This window comes from Dendrobates tinctorius, unplaced genomic scaffold, assembly GCF_039654945.1.
Source record: "Dendrobates tinctorius isolate UK_male_01 unplaced genomic scaffold, ASM3965494v1 ptg000138l, whole genome shotgun sequence".
Lineage (NCBI taxonomy): Eukaryota > Metazoa > Chordata > Amphibia > Anura > Dendrobatidae > Dendrobates > Dendrobates tinctorius.
The window spans coordinates 5,127,273-5,142,093 of record NW_027361806.1 but is presented as its reverse complement, the minus strand read 5'-3'; the positions used below and the strand labels follow the sequence as shown (position 1 = coordinate 5,142,093).

Sequence of the window (14,821 nt, the reverse complement as noted above, 5' to 3'; positions counted from 1 at the left end):
GACCTATCTGTATATAGGACAGAAGAATCCCTTGTTGTAATAGGAGACAGTTCTGATTGTATCTACATCATTTACAACGATTCCTTCCCCATATACATGCATGTGGGCATATGTTCCCAATAGGGAGAGCCACTTCCAGATATCGCTGTCAAAACAAAGGCCTCTCGCCTAGCCAAATCAGATCTCTTGCTTTACGCTGAGGAGGGGCAAAAACACCGAAACATGTGTTTGCAAATGTATTCTCCGGTGTGGCTTATTCTAAGCCATGGCAAGGTGCATTAATGGGTCAATACTGATGTCTAGGATGGATACATCAAATAGGTGGCTCTAGAGTTTGATTCATCTTCCCGTCTGTGGAGGCTATTTTCATAACAAAGGACCTGGCAAGTTGAAAGTCAACTTTCCTGGCCCTTCTGCCAACATCTGGGGAAGAGTCAGGACAACAAAATTCACATTAGAGGGTTGGTCAATTCCATCAAAGTCTGATGTGTATGGTGGGCAACTTATGCACCTATAGGTAGAGACAGAAAGGCAGTACTATCTGTGATTACATCTATTGTAAGGAGAAGCTGTGAGGCAGTACTATCTGTGATTACATCTATTGTAAGGAGAAGCTGTGAGGCAGTACTATCTGTGATTACATCTATTGTAAGGAGAAGCTGTGAGGCAGTACTATCTGTGATTACATCTATTGTAAGGAGAAGCTGTGAGGCAGTACTATCTGTGATTACATCTATTGTAAGGAGAAGCTGTGAGGCAGTACTATCTGTGATTACATCTATTGTAAGGAGAAGCTGTGAGGCAGTACTATCTGTGATTACATCTATTGTAAGGAGAAGCTGTGAGGCAGTACTATCTGTGATTACGTCTATTGTAAGGAGAAGCTGTGAGGCAGTACTATCTGTGATTATGTCTATTGTAAGGAGAAGCTGTGAGGCAGTACTATCTGTGATTACATCTATTGTAAGGAGAAGCTGTGAGGCAGTACTATCTGTGATTACGTCTATTGTAAGGAGAAGCTGTGAGGCAGTACTATCTGTGATTATGTCTATTGTAAGGAGAAGCTGTGAGGCAGTACTATCTGTGATTACATCTTCAAGGAAAGACAGGGAGGCAGTACTATCTGTGTCTATATAACTTGAAAGGAGAGAATGGGAGGCGCCTCTATTATCTACCGAGACGTACAAGAAGGCAGTATAAAATCTTAATAGAACATTTAAATGGAGTCATAGGAAGGCAGCCATAATATCACAGGACTCTTTGTTAATGGCTCATAGACACACTGTGGGGTGGATGATTTCCTCCTATTTCATGTAAATAAAAAAATAAATATATATAATATACACGGAAGAAGATAAATAGAGCGATGACCCGCTGATATGCAGCCGTTCACAGTCAGGGCAATAAAGAAGTGATAACTAAGCAATATCTGGCCTCATGTGTGGCAATGTTTGCTTTACATTATATCTTAAAGCTATGACAGCCGGGGCTGTATAAGACATATGGTGAGCAGGGCTCCAGCTACAGTGGTGCGCCAGGAATTTTCTGCAGCTGTCGATCATTTGTGGATCCACTCCACAAACATCCCAATGTCATTGATGGAAGACAAAACCTAGGCAGGTAGGAAGACACTGAGTATCCCGTGTTCCTGTACATTACCAGCAATGCCTCATATACTCTTATTATCCATTGTGATCTCTTCCCGGGCAGCAGTGATCTGGTGTCTGGACTGCTTACTGCACTTACTACTGTCTGATCGGTTGGGGTTCACTTTTGTAAGATTGGAAAACTCCTTTAATACTTCTGCATATGAAGACATTTTGGACAGTTTTATGCTTCCAACTTTGTGGGAGTTTGGAGAAGGCCCTTTTCTGTTTTCGCATGACTGTTCCACCAGTGCACAAAGCAAGGTCCTTGTCTGGGTAAATTTAGTATGGAAGAACTTGATTGTCCCACACTGAACCCCATTGAACACGTATTGATATGAGCAAAACTGCGATTGGGAGCCCGACCCTCTTATTTTACCAACCTAATCAATTTCTGATCTCACAAATGCTTTTCTGAATGAATGAGTAAAAAATTACACAGACTAGCTCCAAATCTTGTAGAAATTCTTCCCAGAAAAGTTGTAAGTGATAGAGCTATAAAGGGACCAACTCCAAATTAATGTCTATAGATACAGAATGGAAGGTCATAAAAGCTCCAGTGGGTGTAATGTGGAGATGCCCCAATACTTGGGTCCATGTAGTATATGTTTTTGAGCTTCCTGACTGTCCTCTAATGGATCTCATCATCATTGTCCTTGACCACAGGTTCCCATCTTGATCATCTTCCATCATTGTCCTCCATCACTAGTTCCCATCCTAACCGTCTTTTAGCATTGTCCTCCACCACTGGTTCCCATCCTGATCGTCTTCCACCATTATCCTCCTTCACTGGTTCCCATCCTGATCGTCTTCCATAATTGTCCTCCACCACTGGTTCCCATCGTGTTCGTCTTCCATCATTGTCCTCCTCCACTGGTTCCCATCCTGATCGTCTTCCTTCATTGTCTTCCACCACTGGTTCCCACGTCTTGCATCATTGTCCTCCCACCACTGGTTCCCATCTTGATTGTCTTCCATCATTGTCCTCCATCACTGGTTCCCATCCTAACCATCTTTCATCATTGTCCTCCACCACTTGTTCCCATCCTGATTGTCTTCCACCATTATCCTCCTCCACTGGTTCCCATCCTGATCGTCTTCCTTCATTGTCCTCCACCACTGGTTCCCATCTTGATTGCCTTCCATCATTGTCCTCATCCACTGGTTCCCATCCTGATGGTCTTCCTTCATTGTCCTCCACCACTGGGTCCCATCTTGATTGCCTTCCATCATTGTCCTCCTCCACTGGTTCCCATCCTGATGGTCTTCCTTCATTGTCCTCCACCACTGGGTCCCATTCTGATGGTCTGCCGTCATCATCCACCACCATAGATTCTCATCATCCTTACATAGACATTAGCCTGTTGAACATGTTCATATCAGTGGTTTCGGCCAACGTTAGTTTTATTGTGTATGTGACTTTACTTTGGAAATAGTGAGGAATTATAACAATTATGTTATTTATTTGTAAAGCACCATTGATACATGCCAAGGGAGTTTAAATACAAAATACATATATAAGTGACAATAAACAAACTAACATTGACAGACTGGTACAGAGGAGAGAGCATCCTGCCCTCGGGAGCTTACAATCTCCAGGGTAATGGGGAAGGAAACCGTAGGTCGAGGGTGATTTAGAATTAACCTTAAAATAGAGAAGACTCTATATGTCTCACCTGACAAATTACTGTTATAAAACGATCTTCGAAACAGATCAGAATTGACTTTCTTGTTTTTAATTTATTTTTTTTTTTTATGTTCCAATTTCTTCGTTATTGGAAATACAAATAATTCTCCTCTTCAGCGTCTATAAATTAATGTGTATCATCCCCCATTTTATTATAGAGTGAGAGCACTATGTGTCTGGTGTGTTATACATTGCTATACACTAATTATAATTCAGAGGTGACGTTGTGCGCGCTAAGTAATCATCTGCACCTTCTAAACAAATACAGTTGTAATGATTCTGGTGCCTGGAGGGAGTGTCGGCAGCGGTGGCTGAGGACGCTGATGTGTACACGGTGTCTCCGGTTAGGAGGTAATAATCTGCTTTCTACATAGCAGCTGTTACTTGCAGACAGATACTTATATGTAAATATTTTGGGGGAATTTTTGGAGGGTGGCGGACAGGGATGCTGGAATTCGTTTTGTTCCATCGATTGTTTAGTCTTTACGTGTACGGTGATGAGAGACGGCGCATTGGAAGATCGTACAGACTTCACCACAGCCCACAGGTAACGACCGCAGCTCACGGCCTGTTCCTCCTTTACCTAATATTTGTAGCGTAGATGTAACTGGTGGGATAAACTTCAGAGAAACAAATATTCTGTGATTGCATTGGGAAAACCTTTCATCCAAAATGTTGAACATTCTTTTCATCTGTTTCTTAATTTTCTCTATTAGGCCACTTTCACACTTCAGGCTTTCGGTATCCGGCATGGTGCGGCGAAAAACCGGACTGCTGGATCCGGCGCCTGTTACAACCAGATCCGGCTTTTTCCCCGTGCTGTTTCATTGCTGCCGCATTGCACCGGATGGCAATGCGGCGCGTCCGTTTTTTTCCGGATCCGGAGAAAATAGCCGGTCCGGCGTCTGGAAAAAGCGTTGCATGCAACGTTTTTTCCCAACGCCGGACCGGTTTTTCGCACTGCGCATGCCCGGAAACCTTCTCTGCCAGGAATATATCCGGCAGAAAGAAGGATCCGGTGTATGCGTTTGCGGCCGGATCCGGTAGTCCGGTTTTTCGCCGCACCATACCGGATACCGAAAGCCTGAAGTGTGAAAGCGGCCTAATTCGTAAAGCCGGGTGCAGCGAATATGGCTGCAATTATAGGCGCTAGCTCTTCCTTCAAGGCTTGTTCTGACGCCGTCAATGGCCCTCAGAAAGTAATCCTTGAATGCCTGCGCGCTCAGCGTTGTGCTCTCAGTCCAAGAGGGTTTAAAAGGGCCGGTAAAACGCGGCTGCAGGCCCAAGCGCTGTGGTGCCCCCTGAAACTGTCCGGGGGTGGCATGTTCCCCACCCCTGGTCTAAAACATCTGCGTATGTAAAGTTGTTGAGGACATATACAAAGACAATTTAAAAAGTGGCGTAAAATGTATACAGAATAAGGCACAAATGCTAAAGCCTCTAAAAAGGGAAGAAATTACTCCCAAGAAAACTGAAAAGCAGAAATGATGAATTGACGCCTCGTGTTTCAATCTTTCACCAATTTTAAGATCTTTTTTTTGCTGTCAGCAAACTAAAACCCAGAGTTCAGCTGATGATAGGATGTTTTGGAGCCCTGTTCATTGAAGTGAATAGACGAATACAGTATGTAATAGACAGACGAGGCAGACTAAGGCTTTGTTCACACACGGTCTTTTTTTCTGCAGGCACAACCTGCTCTCTTGGCAGTAAAGAAGATACTTTCCAAAGCTGGTTTTGCTTCAGATTATATGGGTCATTTGCAGGGCTGTGGAGTCGGAGTCGTGGAGTCGGAGTCGGTGCTCATTTTGGTGGAGTCGGAGTTGGAGTCGGTATAAAATGGACCGACTCCGACTCCTAAAATATATAATAAATTGGTGCAGTAGTTCAATGCAGAATGTGCTGAATATTTTTTCATAGGAATTTGGGAAAGTTATGAAATGTCCTATAAATGGCTGTTCTATTCCTGATCTAAGGCTACATTCACACACAGCGTTTTTCCTGCGTTTTTTGAGGATACATTTTTCAGTTGCAAAAGCTGATCAGCTTTTTAAAAAACCGCATCACCTGAAAGGTTTTGGAGCTCATAGATAATGTTTTCAATAGCAAAAGCAGATTAGAAATCTGCTCTATCTACTGTATATATCCATTTATCCATATCTGTCTATCCATATCATATCTGTACCAAAAAGAATGAAAGCCGGGTAGCACACAGACTAACACTCCTTTTTTTTTAGCACCAGTCAGGTACACCTCATAGCTGCCCAAAAGGACGCCCAGGACAGGCATTGCTCATCTTCAGTAACACATCAACATCAATTGATAGTTGGAATAAATAGACTACATTCACATGTTAAGGTGCAGGCTTTTTATTTCAAGTGTAGGGGTGTGCAGTATGAGGTTCTGCAGCAGCTGGTGTGCAGTATGAAATTCTGCAGAACAGTATGAAGTTCTGCCCCCCCCCAGGTTTGATCCTGGCTACGCCCATAGTGTGACTGTAGCCCGAGGATCTAGGCTTTATCTTAGCCGAGATAAGTCATAGTGTGTGTGTGTGTGTATGTATATATATATATATATATATATACACACACACACATACAGTATATATACTGTATAATAGATATATATATTTGTAAAAGAAGGAAAAAGATGCGGCACGCACCCAGATTTGCAGTGCAGTGTTTCTTTATTCAACCATTAAAGGTCACACAATAAAGGACGGGCAGATAACATGAGGCATGCAGGTAAAAAGACGGACGACAGCCGTTTCGCGTACACAGACGCTTCAACAGGTCCAGGCTGTCATCCGTCTTTTTTCCCCGCATGCCTCATGTTATCTGCCCGTCCTTTATTGTGTGACCTTTAATGGTTGAATAAAGAAACACTGCACTGCAAATCTGTCAATAGATTCCAAATAGATAAATAGATATTATGTTCTATCTAAATATCTTGATTATTGTATCATAGAAATGATTAAATGTCTGAGGTTCACATTGTACTACAATAAATTTTTCACTTAAATATAAGCAATATATGTGGGAGTCGGAGTTGGAGTCGGAGTCGGTGTAAGGTAAATTGAGGAGTCGGAGTCGCAGGTTTGGCTTACCGACTCCACAGCCCTGGTCATTTGTCTACAGTATTATATTTAATAAAATTTAGTTTTATTCACCAGAAAGGCAGCAGAAAGCACAATGGTTGCGTTTTTCCGGCGTTTTTGCACTTCTCTATTGCTTTCTATGATGACATTCGCTCAGTGTTTTTGACATGCTGCAGTTTTAGAAAACGCAGCAGTTTTCCAACTCATTCAAGGGAAAAAAAAACCCATCATGAGCTTTCTGTAATCAGAGAGATTTTGCTGGAATTGTAAAAAGCAGCTTTTAATTTGTATAAAAAAAATCAGCAAAAAAAACGCTGCAAGAATGCAATGTGTGACTATATTCTAATACAGGAGGGGCATCATTTGGGGACTCCTGTAATTACCTCCTTTTGCTCTAATTGTTCAGATAAAGAATATGATTTGCACAATACTATTTAAAGGGATGTGAATATTTAAATGATAGAGTTTTTGAGGGAATTTGCTCCCTGTTTAAAATGGCGGTCCTCCCTGTGAAGTCGTAGATTATTTTGGGTTGGAGGGATCACTATTGCTTCTGCCTCCTATTCTATACATGTCCTACCCTTGGTTGCTGTTACAACTTTTTGTTGTGAGTTTAATGATAACTTTATATTTCTATAATGTCAACATATTCCACAGCTCTTTACAATTTAGAGGGGACTTGTACAGGCAATAAAGACATTACAGAGTAACACATAATTCAACAAATACGAAGAGGAACAAGGGCCCTGCTGGTCGCAGACTTCCTCTATGAAGAAATAGGGGGGTAAGGTAAATGGTAAAAAGAGCTTGTATTGTACGTTCCAGCCATAAGTGTAATAGAATATTGACATAACGCTGTATGAACAGGCCAGTGTGTGTACAACTACAGACACAGAGGGCTATTAAGTACATGGAGGGTTTGTGAACAGATGCTACGAGGGACCAGATTTGGTCAAAAATTTTGGAAGGACAAAATGGGAATAGTTATCAATGGGAAATAATCAAATTGTCCTGGGTAGTGCATGCCAGAGAGTTGATGCAGCACGTGAGAAGTCTTTTGAGACTAGAGTGCAATTTAGGATTATTGAGGATGTTAGTCCTAGGGACTGAGGGCACTGGTAGAGTGATAGACAGAGATGAGGGAGGAGATGTAGGGCAGTGCAGAACTGTGGATAGCTTTGTGGGTGAGAGTGATAAGTTTATATTGTATTTTGTAGCGGATGGGCAACCAGTGCAATGACTGGCACAGGGTGGAGGCATCGTTGTAGTGGTTGGTGAGGAATATGACCCTGGCTGCTGCATTCAGGATAGATTGGAGAGGGGAGAATTTAGTAAGCCGGAGACCGATTAGTAGAGGGTTACAATAGTCCAGATGAGAATGAATAAGAGCCACAGTAAGAGTTTTTTTTCCAGAATGAAGGGTAAAAAAAAAAAGTTGAAATGTAGAGATGTTTTTGAGATACATGTACCAGCAGCATATATTTTTTTTAAATGAAGCAGGTTGTTGCTCCCAGAAATAGAATGTGACAATTGTGGGGTTTCTCATCTTCTCTCGAGAAGTTGTATCAATCCTCCCTGTATGTGACATCTGCAGAACTGAAACGACTACACTTAATGTTTTACTCAACTGGTGAACCGCAGTAATTAATATGAAAGATAAAGACGCGGAGGTTTAATAGAGATCCAGCCTGTAATTACATCAAGGCCAATCCCCGGGAGTCTTACTCTCAGGTTCCTTTCAGCCTTTTGCCAGCTTGTGAGACAGGCGTGGGTTCAGGATGGATACTGAGCATGTATGTGATCTGAGAGGGTTGAGGGAAGCGAGCCACAAGCTGCAGCACATAGACGAGACAGGTTCATGGTCTTTGGTGTTTTAATTACATAATAAAAGACTGAATAAAACTAAAGAGAACAGCTGCCCATGTGTAATATCTGCCGCTGCCCATGTGCAATATCTGCCGCTGCCCATGTGTAATATCTGCCGCTGCCCACGTGTAATATCTGCCGCTGCCCGTGTGTAATATCTGCCGCTGCCCATGTGTAATATCTGCCACTGCCCATGTGTAATATCTGCCGCTGCCCACGTGTAATATCTGCCGCTGCCCGTGTGTAATATCTGCCGCTGCCCATGTGCAATATCTGCCGCTGCCCATGTGTAATATCTGCCGCTGCCCACGTGTAATAGCTGCCGCTGCCCGTGTGTAATATCTGCCGCTGCCCATGTGTAATATCTGCCACTGCCCATGTGTAATATCTGCTGCTGCCCATGTGTAATATCTGCCGCTGCCCATGTGTAATATCTGCCGCTGCCCATGTGTAATATCTGTTGCTGCCCACGCGTAATATCTGCTGCCGCCCGTGCGTAATATCTGCCGCTGTCCACGTGTAATATCTGCCGCCGCCCGTGCGTAATATCTGCCGCCGCCCACGCGTAATATCTGCCGCCGCCCGTGCGTAATATCTGCCGCCGCCCTTGCGTAATATCTGCCGCTGCCCACGCGTAATATCTGCCGCTGCCCACGTGTAATATCTGCCGCTGCTCGTGCGTAATATCTGCCGCTGCCCACGCGCAATATCTGCCGCTGCCCATGTGTAATGTCTGCCTCTGCCCACGTGTAATATTTGCCGCTGCCCACGTGTAATATCTGCCGCTGCCCACGTGTAATATCTTCCGCTGCTGCCCATGTGTAATATCTTCTGCTGCCCACGCGTAATGTCTGCCGCTGCCCACGCGTAATATCTACCGCTATCCACGCGTAGTATTTGCTGCAGCCCACGCCTTACATGTGGTTGCCTTAAACGTTTCCTTCATTAACTCATCGGATTAAGCCTCTTTTTATGAATTTCCTATTTATTTTTTAATGCTCATTGAGCTAAACAAGCAGATCTCCAGCCTGATCCTTGTCACCTGCATTAATACATTTGTATCAAACAATCAGGGAGAGGTTTGTTCCGCTGTCAAGGCTGGATGTAATTGTACCAAACCCTTAGTTGTGAGAAGTATTAGTTCTGTAAATGTTGGTGTGTGGTTTTTTTTTCTAGCTTATTGATGAAAAGAAAATAATTTTCCCATTCGCTAAAGTAAACAGATGTTCATGAAAATAGGGAGGAACTGAAGCACAAAGTCTGATAGAAAGTTGCAGAACTTTTCATTTATACAGTTTTATTATTTCGCTTTACTATAATACTGTTTTATATATTGAAATTAGTAATAACCACTTAATGACCAGTGCCAGAAGGGTCAATAAAGGGGTTGTCTCTTGTTTGTAAATGGTTACATTTTGTAAAGTGCTTATATAAACAATCAACTTTGCAATTTTCCTCTTAATAAAAAAATACTTTTTTTCAAGAATAGGAGGTGATTGGGTTCTGTCTCGCCTCTTTCAAAATTGCCAGTTGTACTCTTAAAGCCATCTTGTACCCCAACAGTGGATTAATGAACCTCCGGGTTTTAGCTTTTGTTGCTTTGTTTTTTTTTTCCAGCCTTCTCCATATATTACATTTTTCTGAGGTCTTATAAAATATTTGTTTCCCAGGGCATGGCTTACTTTAACCAGTATTTGTCATCAGCTAGGCTTTGTCAATCCTTCAATGTTTAACTCAGTCACTAATGCAGGGGTTTACTTTACTTTTTCTCTTTGCATTGTTTGCTTTGTGAGTTTTGGAAAATAAAAACTTGAACTGTACCCACTGTTCCTGTGTTATTAATTTAGTTAGATTGTGTTGATTTATGTTTGTGACTTAGATAATAATTAAACCACATTATATTAGTATTTATTGCAAGTATTCCCATAATTTCAGATTTACTTACTTTTTCTTGCAATTGTAGATAAACAAGATATAGTTGCAATCAAGGTAGTTCAATCTCCATTGCAAATTAGGTGTGTTAGCAAAATTAACAAACTCTTTTTTTTTTCAATAAACCAATCAGCACAAATAATATAACAAGTGATTTCTCCAAACTCAACAGCAAATGCCACTTTTTATGACTATTGCTGTTTCTGAATTACGGTACTATTCAACTTCTTTTTACTAAGTAGAGCCCTTCTAGCTGTTATGACCTGCTACAGATGTAATTCATAGCAAGACACCAGCTTCTGGCAGGGTTCCTGAGGAATCTCAGCCCATTTCTCATGGACAAAGGCTTCCACCCCACTAACCTACTTGAGATTGCTGCATCTGCCTTCCAAAAATCCCACCTAAGATTTTCTTTGGCGTTCTCGTCAGGGGAATTTGACAATCCTGGAGAATCTCCCAAGACTTCTTTTAAAACCAAGTCTTTGCCCAAGCATCGACTTTGAGGTATGTTTGGGGCCTTTTGGAAGGTACTTTGATTCTCAATCTTCAACTTCATCACACATTTCTCATTGTATTAATCTTGTCCTTCAAATGCTGCAGATTTCCAGTGCTAGAGGAATAAAAGAAAGAAGTTAAGAACCACCACCATGCTTAACTGTAGGCACGATGCTCTTTTTAGAATACATTTCATTCTTCCTCCTCCAGACATACCGCTGATCTAGTCGGAAGAGGCCCAGTTTTGATTCATTGCCGCACAGAATAGATTCCAAAAACTTCTGTGGTTCTTTTTATATGGATTTGAGAATACTGGCGCTAATGTTTCCTATTCTTTTGGGTCAGTAGAGGTGTATGTCTCGTAGTTCAGGTATGGAGACCTTGCTGCAGGTCTTTTGCAGTTATTTGACATTTTCATATCGAGGAACAAATATTTCACTGGCAATGAAGACATGGCTTGTACATAGTCTTTTCTGTGGTAATATGGATGCGAAACCTGGACGATGAGGACACAAGGCAGAAGAAGAATCAACGCCTTCAAAATGTGGTGCTGGAGAAGGATGTTATCAAAACAATAGAGGCAAGAAGAGCAAACAAATCAATTTTGGAACAAGTCAAGCCAGCCATGTTACTAGAAGCAAGGATCACCAAGCTACGACGTAACTACTTTAGACACATCACAGGAAGAGAGCGGTCACTGGAGAAGGAAATCATGGTGGGAACAATAGGAAGAACAAGGGGAAGAGGAAGACCAGCAACTCAGTAGCTTGATAATATCAAGATAACTCCAGCGAAAACCCTGGTGGACCTATCTAGACTTGCACAAGATCAATCTTCCTACAGAGCGTTCATCCATCAAGTCGCAATGGCTCAAGATGGAGCCGGGGGCCATTAAATAAATGAGGGATTTTATTAACCTACAGTACAGATCAAAAGTTTGGACACACCTTCTCATTCAAAGAGTTTTCTTTATTTTCATGACTATGAAAATTGTAGATTCACTCTGAAGGCAACAAAACTATGAATAACACATGTGGAATTATATAATTAACAAAAAAATATGAAACAACTGAAAATATGTCTTATATTCTAGGTTCTTCAAAGTAGCCACTGTGAGAATCATGTGGGAATAGTGGATGAGGGCAAGTATATCTCGCCCAGATTCCTTTCCTATGTGGCCTAGTCTGGTCAGTATCGCACCTGCTTACTAATGGATAATGGGAGGTGGATATAAAAGGATGCAAGGTGGTTGTGTGAGTGTCTCAGCCTGGGAACACAGAGAGCCTGTCTGTGTGAGAGACACACGTGAGTGGAAGCAGTGCCCACTGCAACTGTGGTTTGGCTGTACGGGAGAAGCCCGCCAGTTGGTAGTTAGGTTGTACTTTGTTTAGTTAGTGCCGGACAGGCAAGGATTTGTTTTATGTTTTATTTCCTTTTGCATTGCTTTCACTGTTAATAAACCTGACCCAGGGTCAGTTATACACGAATCCCAGCTCTGCGCCTGAGTTTCATGCTGAACGCACGTGACCTTTGACCCCAGCAAAGGCGATCCCGGAGTGTTTTATCACACCACCTTTTGCTTTGATTACTGCTTTGCACACTCTTGGCATTCTCTAGATGAGCTTCAAGACGTAGTCACCGGAAATGGTTTTCACTTCACAGGTTTGCCCTGTCAGGTTTAATAAGTGGGATTTCTTGCCTTATAAATGGGGTTAGGACCATCAGTTGTGTTGTGCAGAAGTCTGGTGGATACACAGCTGATAGTCCTACTTAATAGACTGTTAGAATTTGTATTATGGCAAGAAAAAAGCAGCTGAGTAAAGAAAAACGAGTGGCCATCATTACTTTAAGAAATGAAGGTCAGTCAGTCTGAAAAATTGGGAAAACTTTGAAAGTGTCTCCAAGTGCAGTGGCAAAAACCATCAAGCGCTACAAAGAAACTGGCTCACAGGAGGACCGGCCCAGGAAAGGAAGACCAAGAGTCACCTCTGCTGCGGAGGATAAGTTCATTCGCGTCACCAGCCTCAGAAATCGCAGGTTAACAGCAGCTCAGATTAGAGACCAGGTCAATGCCTCACAGAGTTCTAGCAGCAGACACATCTCTACAACAACTGTTAAGAGGAGACTTTGTGCAGCAGGCCTTCATGGTAAAATAGCTGCTAGGAAACCACTGCTAAGGACAGGCAACAAGCAGAAGAGACTTGTTTGGGCTAAAGAACACAAGGAATGGACATTAGACCAGTGGAAATCTGTGCTTTGGTCTGATGAGTCCAAATTTGAGATCTTTGGTTCCAACCACTGTGTCTTTGTGCGACGCAGAAAAGGTGAACGGATGGACTCCACATGCCTGGTTCCCACCGTGAAGCATGGAGGAGGAGGTGTGATGCTGTGGGGTTGCTTTGCTGGTGACACTGTTGGGGATTTATTCAAAATTGAAGGCATACTGAACCAGCATGGCTACCACAGCATCTTGCAGCGGCATGCTATTCCATCCGGTTTGTGTTTAGTTGGACCATCATTTATTTTTCAACAGGACAATGACCTCAAACACACATCCAGGCTGTGTAAGGGCTATCTGACCAAGAAGGAGAGTGATGGGGGTGCTACGCCAGATGACCTGGCCTCCACAGTCACCAGACCTGAACCCAATCGAGATGGCTTGGGGTGAGCTGGACCGCAGAGTGAAGGCAAAAGGGCCAACAAGTGCTAAGCATCTCTGGGAACTCCTTCAAGACTGTTGGAAGACCATTTCCGGTGACTACCTCTTGAAGCTCATCAAGAGAATGCCAAGAGTGTGTAAAGCAGTAATCAAAGCAAAAGGTGGCTACTTTGAAGAACCCAGGATATAAGATATATTTCAGTTGTTTCACACTTTTTTGTTAATTATATAATTCCACATGTGTTAATTCATAGTTTTGACGCCTTCACAGTGAATCTACAATTTTCATAGTCATGAAAATAAAGAAAACTCTTTGAATGAGAAGGTGTGTCCAAACTTTTGGTCTGTACTGTTCCTCATCAGGATTCTGGTAGCAGATGGTGATTTCTTCCTCTTTCTGTCACATCCAATAATGTAACCGATGTTTCTATAACTTTGGATTTGTTAATTCTACTCCCCACTTTGTCTCTTGGAGCATTCAATGTCTTAGTATTTTTTTGTATTCTTTTCTTTGTTTATACAAGGCAATGTTCCTCTTAACTTTTTGGACAACTTTCTTGACAACCCAAGAATATTAGTGGTGGCCGTTGACTATGAGAAATAGGCTAAGATTCTTAACTGATGCATTGCAATGCATCACATTTGAAGCCGGTCGCAACAGCCAATGATGCTCTGTCATGAAGGGGATGGATAACTGTGAGATTGCAGTAATCATTAAAAGTAGAATTTGGAGAAATCACTTGTTATTATTACTCTTGTTGAGCGATTTACATTATTCTTGATTGGTTTATTGAAAACAGCATAAAGTTTAATTTTGCTGATAAACATAGCTTGCGATTGGGATTGAATAATTTTGATTGCATCTGTAGATAGGGATGAGATGAATGGATAGAATTGATCATTCTTGGTGGGTTCGATAAAAAGTATAGATGGGATTCTTCATCATCATCATCATCATCATCATCATCCCCATCATCTTCTCACAGTTTTGTCTCTTCTCCCACAGGTCATGTAGTAGCGCAGGAATGTTTTGAAAATGGGAGTTTTGGTTTTTATGAGGAACCTGCTGCTGGCTCTCTGCCTCTTCCTGGTGCTGGGCTTCCTCTATTACTCTGCCTGGAAGCTCCACCTTCTGCGCTGGGAGGATTCACGTAAGTCTCTTCCTGTCTTCTTCTGTCTTGCTGCATCTTGACTGTCCATGATTCCCACTACTGCACTACTATATTTTCTCTTAGGGACAGCTTCTTCCCCCAGCAACCCCTCCATGTTTTGTCCTTACCGTAAATCTTGGAAGTTCTGATCATTCTAAACTGAGAAACTTAGAACTTTTGCATCACTGGGACTCGCTACAACATTGAATGTGAAGTCTCCGGTGCATCTGCTGGTGATGAAGCTTTGGAGGCTGTCTTCTCACTTTGGTGATGAAGCTTTGGAGGCAGTCT

The 14,821-nt window shown here is 42.3% G+C and overlaps 1 protein-coding gene across 6 annotated transcripts in view; it reads left to right on the top strand.

Moving 5' to 3' along the window:
* The window catches only part of ST3GAL3 (ST3 beta-galactoside alpha-2,3-sialyltransferase 3), a 251,348-nt gene that overhangs the window by 41,720 nt on the left and 194,807 nt on the right, over window positions 1-14,821 (top strand). For all 6 annotated transcript variants that reach the window (XM_073544500.1, XM_073544499.1, XM_073544501.1 and 3 more), the window contains exon 2: window positions 14,386-14,530. In XM_073544500.1, the coding sequence (XP_073400601.1) occupies window positions 14,416-14,530 (115 nt within the window). In that variant the 5' untranslated portion in view covers window positions 14,386-14,415. The remainder of the gene's footprint in view (window positions 1-14,385; window positions 14,531-14,821) is intronic.